The 6,287-nt window shown below is 36.0% G+C and overlaps 1 protein-coding gene across 1 annotated transcript; it reads right to left on the reverse strand.

Moving 5' to 3' along the window:
- Window positions 1–781: 781 nt before the first annotated feature.
- Window positions 782–4,716, reverse strand: LOC111622819. The gene is made up of 3 exons (XM_023365241.1): window positions 4,500–4,716; window positions 4,358–4,399; window positions 782–3,297 (listed from the first exon to the last, which is right to left on the reverse strand). The coding sequence occupies exons 1-3, from the start codon at window positions 4,714–4,716 to the stop codon at window positions 782–784; spliced, it is 2,775 nt and encodes a 924-aa protein (XP_023221009.1).
- Window positions 4,717–6,287: the final 1,571 nt, after the last annotated feature.

The following is a 6,287-nucleotide window of genomic DNA, read 5'->3' on the forward strand; positions in this document are numbered from 1 at the left end:
TTTCACTTTAAGCCTTAAAAAATAAATCAAAATCAGAAATAACTTTTTTAAACTGATTAAATGAAAAACAGGGAACCCCAAAGGTCTCCTCACGTAATTTTGACAAAAAAGTACAAACAGCGATAATATGAAACGCATCCAATGGCGAGTCAGCCACACCACATACGCAACTGTCTCTTCTAAAAAAAGAAAAACAACAGTTTATATCGCTCTTTCAAAAAAATCGGATAGTCTCCCTAGTTAACTATTGTATAAATATATCCAAATAACTATTGTTGTAATTTACCGTAAAAACAAATGTAATAATTAAATTTACCAATATATAGAAATGTAAAAAAAACCTGAAGAGGGGTGCAAGTGATACGAAAATATTGCACCCGAAATGCATAGTAAGAAAATAAAGAATACGAAGATAAGCTATTGTCTCTGATTAAATGCGGTCCAGGCAAAAAAACGGTGGTTATTTCTGTAGAATTAACCTATGAAGTTTTCATCAATTTTTTGAGGAAATATATGATTTTAAAATTGATTTTATAGGAAATATTTGATTTTAAAAGGAATATAAAGAAAACTGCACCATGGATACATATATACATATCTATTACTTATAGCAGATTGTTAGAAAGTGTTGATAGACGCAAATATTCAAAATCCTTACAGTCAAACATGTAGTGATTTAAAGTCGCATATCCTTTCTTACAAAACGGACACATTTCCGGTGAACGTAGATCAATACACAAGTGTTTCCATATTAAACGAAACTTATTTAGACGAATCTGTATTATCGTTTTTTAACAATAAACGGTAACTGCTGATAATAAATGTAAAAACACCGGCTGTTGTCTAATATTTCTGGGTACCATAAATGGTACTTAGCATTAAGAATCCTATCCCCTTCTTCTCTCAAGAAAAGATTATCAAACTCTTGTAAAATTGTATCTGCGTAATATTTCAAAACATCTGGAGAGGAATCTATCAAAGAGAGTGAGATACCTATTCTATTAAATAGATTCTCTAGTTTAGTAAACCAACAGAATTTGAGCGATCTTTTCGGTGAAAACTTCTTCAAAGTAGAATAAGCCTCACATTCCAAGGATGATGGGTCAGAGATTATGTTTCTCAGAAAATTTAAGGTTAATTTGACAAAGTGTTTCCGGGGAAACTCAAGGCCCAATTCATATCTGATTGCATACGATGGGATCGACCTCTCATGACCAAACAGACGACGAAAGAACATCAGTTCTATAGAGTCGATACCCTCGAAACAAAAAGGCTTCCGAAAGGGCAAACTATAAGACCAACTCGAAGTAAAAAGAGAGGCGACAAGTTTTTTACACAAAGCCATATGACTGTTTTTAACCCTTCTTAAGATTTCTGTTATAACATTTATTTTGGAAAATGCTTTGCCTTTAACGTAAGAAATGTAATTTTGGAACGAGGTAGTAGCTGAGAGACGAATCCCCAAATATATAACTTCATTAACAATACTGACTCCTTTACCGTTTAAGAAAAACTTATCGGCTTTTTTTAGCCTTCCACCATGTCTAAAAATTATTATTTTCGATTTGGATAAATTAATTCTCAAACCCAAATTGGAGGAATAATTATATAGCCTATCCAATTTCCTTTGTAGATAAATCGGGGTAGTGGATAACACCACTGTATCATCAGCAAATTGAAGTAAATGGACTTCGTAGTTTCCCAGAGAAATGGAATCTTTACTTAAATCATCAAAAACTTGTACCATGTCATTAACATAACAAATAAACAATATCGGACTTAAGGAATCATCCTGTGGTAAACCCTTTTCTAATGAAAAAGCATCTGTAGACCCGGCACTAGTGGAAACCCTTGTTTTCAATCCTGAAAATAAACATTGAATAATGTCAATAAACTTGTCAGAGATTCCAAGCATTTTTAATTTAAATAACAAAATATTCAAAACAACACTGTCAAAGGCTTTCTTATAGTCAATGAACGCTGCAAGTAAACATTGTCTTTTCTTTGATAGCTGTCTACAAATAATGGAGTAAAGAATCAAAATATTACTTAAAGTGCTCTTCCGAGGTTGGAAAGCAAATTGCACTAGTTGAATCAGATTCCTCTCTTTTAGCCAAATACATAATCTATATGCCAAAATAGAAGTAAATATTTTTCGAACTACAGGCAACAACGATATTGGTCGAAAGTTAGCGGGATCGTCTAGTGGACCTTTTTTATGGATAACTTTTATCTTTACCTCTAACCACGAATTCGGAATTCTAGCAGTGTCATAAACTCGATTAAATAACTTGGCCAAGTAAGGAACCAAAGTTTCCTTAGAGTAAACAATTAAAGACGGTGAAACATTATCCACCCCGGGAGTAGAACGAATTCGCATCTTTTGAAGTGCTGTATTCACCTCTGTATCAGAGATAGGAAGATCTAAATTAGGATCAACAACAAAAGAAGCCATCGGCAGTGACAGAATCGGGGGTAAATTCGGTGTATTTAAACTAAATAATTGTTGATAATAAATAAACCAGTCGGCCAAGGAAATCTCTTGGTCTAGTATGCGCCTGACCCGACGAAAACGACCTATCCGATACCAAACGGTCTTAGAGTCTCTAATCCCATCCATCTGTAAAGCATAATTACATAAATCTTTCCTCTTTTTGGCCCTAATAAGTGAATTATATTGTCGTTTTAAATTTAAAAAGGAAGCCAAATCAGCCTGACTATTAGATCTGCCCAAGGCAATGTTCCTCGCTCGCTTCTGAATGTAACATGATCTATCAAACCAAGGGGGACGAATCCTCCTGTAAGGTTCAACACATTCAATTAACACATTTAGTCTTCTTAAGATAGAGCATAGCTCGGATAAAATAATACCATATAAATCATCAACAGACACAGAATCAAAGTTTATATTTCGGAAACTCAGCGATACGGCGTCACCAAACAATTCTACTTTTGAATCATTCCAAACATAACGAGTCTTGGTGGGACAAAGCCCATCAACAAAGGAAAATCTGTTTCCGGCCGACAACTGTAATTCCACTGGAAAATGGTCCGAAGATGAGAGAGACCCAACACAAAGGGATTCAACCTTATGAACCAGATTCTGAGAAACGACAATAAAGTCTATAACCGAGCTACCCACTTTTGACAAAAAAGTTAGTTCACCTGGGAAATCTCCCTTAGTACGACCATTAAGGAGAATAAAATCGTGTTCAATCAACCAACACAGAAACTGTCTCCCGGCCGTGTCGACCTTTAAATCCTTTGACCGTCTGACATCAAAAATGTTGGGAGAGGCTACATTGAAATGTTAATCAATTTCTTCACCAATGTGGACGTTAAAATCGCTCATTATCACAATTCCACGGTAGTACGAAGACCAACAGTTCAAAATAGAGGAAAACAAGTCTAAACGTAAGCCCTTCTGTATCTGCGAGCCAGCATATACCACCAGCACCAGGATATTTCTAGGTTCGAGAACCGAGTAAAGTGATAAGCCAATCACCATTAAATCAGGATAAATTTCCAATAACTTGAAATGCCCTCTAACTTCATCAAAAAAGAACAAAATACCACCATGGGGTCTACCCGGCCCCAGTGGCTTTTCCGCTGGAATCATAAAATACCTCCAGTTTACTGGAAGAAAGTTAGCAAGAAAATCTCCATCCACTGAAACTATCCAGGTTTCAACAAGAGCTAAACAAATTAAACCCGGTCGTTTAATCATATAATCCAACAGAGAACACTTAGTGCTAAATCCACAACAATTCCAAAAAAACAACGATTCCGAATAACTATTCGAATCAAACTGGTCCGGGCACGATGAAGTTGAAAGTCTCTCCAAATCGACTATCCTGCGGGGAGGAAAATTCAAAATAAAAAAGAAACAGGAACCTCTATTAATTAAGCGATGGCCCGAGATAGAATACGTAAATCTCTTGTCATCTACATATAATACGTCATCTCGCAAAAAAAAACACGACGACCAGCTTTCCGGTACTCTTTTAAAAAAGTAACCTGGTTTTTACGGCGAACACGGGAATTAAACGACAGATCCAGTGCCAACCTAAATTTCACCTGTCTTTCCCTGCCCTCTTGTTGAGTTTTCGTCCGAAATTTTTGCAATAAATAATTTCGACATTTCCAGGACGACAACTGGATGCTATAGAATTCCCGAGCTTTACCTCTCAAACGGTATTATGCCCCGACAGATCAGTCACATCCAATTCCTTAGAAAATAAGTTAACAATATAATCCCGCAAATCCAACTCGAGCGGAATACTATGATTAAATAACATTAAATTGCTTCTGTTTGAAGCATTAATTTGTCTATCGTAGGCAAAGGAGTGTAACTCACCAACGTCGTCCAAAGGTAACTGATGTTGCTGTTCCAATTTATCTAATCGCGAATATTTTAGGAAAGTCAGTTTCCAATTTTCTTACAGAGGACAAGGTTGACTGGTTGGCCATTTCCAAATTGGCGAGCCTATCTCCGATACACTTCAACTGCATCATTACTGCATTTAAAGTCGTCTCCAAATATTGCCGTAAGGTTAACAATTCTTCTCTATCTGAGTCCGGAGGAGATTGCCTCTTAAAATAATGTTCTAACTTTGGATATTTTACACCCGGATCACTCGGTGAACGATGATGTTTAGTTCCCTTCCGTTCTTCTTGGGTTTGCTTTAACACTTCTGGAGGAGTAAGTGGGAACATTTCCAAAAAAATAGAACTAATGACGCAGAATAACACAATTGAGCAAAAAAAACCGCACCAACTTAGGTCATTATAAATAAAATAATAAAAACTTACTCGGTGAAAAAAAATGTGGTGGATGTACAGTACATACCTGGTACAAAATATTCTTCAAATATATTAATATACTTTTAAAGAAGATTATAATTAAATATAGCTTTGTAAAGAAACGTACATAAAAATAACATAAAATCTTCTTTACTTTTTAAATCTTAAAACAATCCACTTATTCAAATAGCTCCCTACGAGTGACTAATGGATGGAATCAGAGATGATCCTGGTAGGTGCAGGCACGCGGGCTGCCAAATCCCGAGGGTGCCGATACCGGTCAATGTCAAATGCCTCTTTTGTCGCATCACTAGTATACCTCAAAGGACGCGACGGGGTTGTTGTAGATTTTAAACGTTTCTCACCACAGCTGTAAAAATCTAAATATGTTAAACTTAATAGATTGTATGTCATTTGTTTTCTAATTAATTCGTTTTAGGACCAGGGTCCACGGAAATTTTCAAAATTTACAACTTTTCGGTCACTGTCATTGAACTGGAAAAATTTCTCTCTTTATTACATCTAATATTACGAAGAACTCGGCTAGAGATTGGTTCGGTTAAGCTTTTGTTTAAGTAAAATTTCGGCTCTTTCGTCAGGGTTTTTATTCATGTCCCCGATTCCCTAATCGCTTAATTATTTAACTATTACTTAAATAGAAATAAGTCGAAACCGGTTACTTTGTACTCTAATATTTGTAGTCTCGGGGAGAAAGTGGAAAGACAAATTTTTACGACAAACGGATACATAAATCGTAAATTTAAGGAATATAAATTCTAGAGCTTTTTCTGTACCTGGTGCATATCTCTCATTCATTAAATTTAGTTGTAAATGACGCTGTCAAAGTAACAGTTAATTTTTTAACACTATACAAGAATTGTACACGTTTTTTTCTACATCTCCTTAGAGATGGGACGTACGTAATCGTAATATCACTGGTTTAACATTGAAATCCGTGAGTAATATAAAATCGGAGAGCGGAATAATAATAAAAAAAATCCATTAAAATATTTGATAACTCCTGTCAACTATACAGAACTATCATAAAAACCTAACCCAACCGATAAGAATTTACTGGTAAGTTATAAATACGTGAATTCGTGATTCACGTAATCGGGCGAGGGCGGCCAAATATCTAGCGGGCAAGCGGCTAACAGCCCAGGGGCCTTAGTCTCGAGTTTTTCGTGTTACAACTCCCAACGTGTTGAAGGTGTCACGTGGTATTTTCTCACACACTGACGTCAAATTGGTAGTCTCGAGTTCTAACTCACGTGCTTTCCCATCTCACCATGCGAGTTGCTACTCACGTTGAGTCGAGCATGTGAGATCGCTACACGAAAGTGAAAATGGCTGACGGATACGTAATTCTTATGGCTATCGAAGAGTTAGAAAGAGCCGAAAGACGTTGTTTGAGAAGACAACGAATTTTTCGACCACGAGTAGATGACATTTCTTTTCGTGTCAAGTCAATAATAATAAAAAAA

This window comes from Centruroides sculpturatus, unplaced genomic scaffold (assembly GCF_000671375.1).
Source record: "Centruroides sculpturatus isolate CEXI.00-Female unplaced genomic scaffold, Cexi_2.0 scaffold332, whole genome shotgun sequence".
NCBI lineage: Eukaryota > Metazoa > Arthropoda > Arachnida > Scorpiones > Buthidae > Centruroides > Centruroides sculpturatus.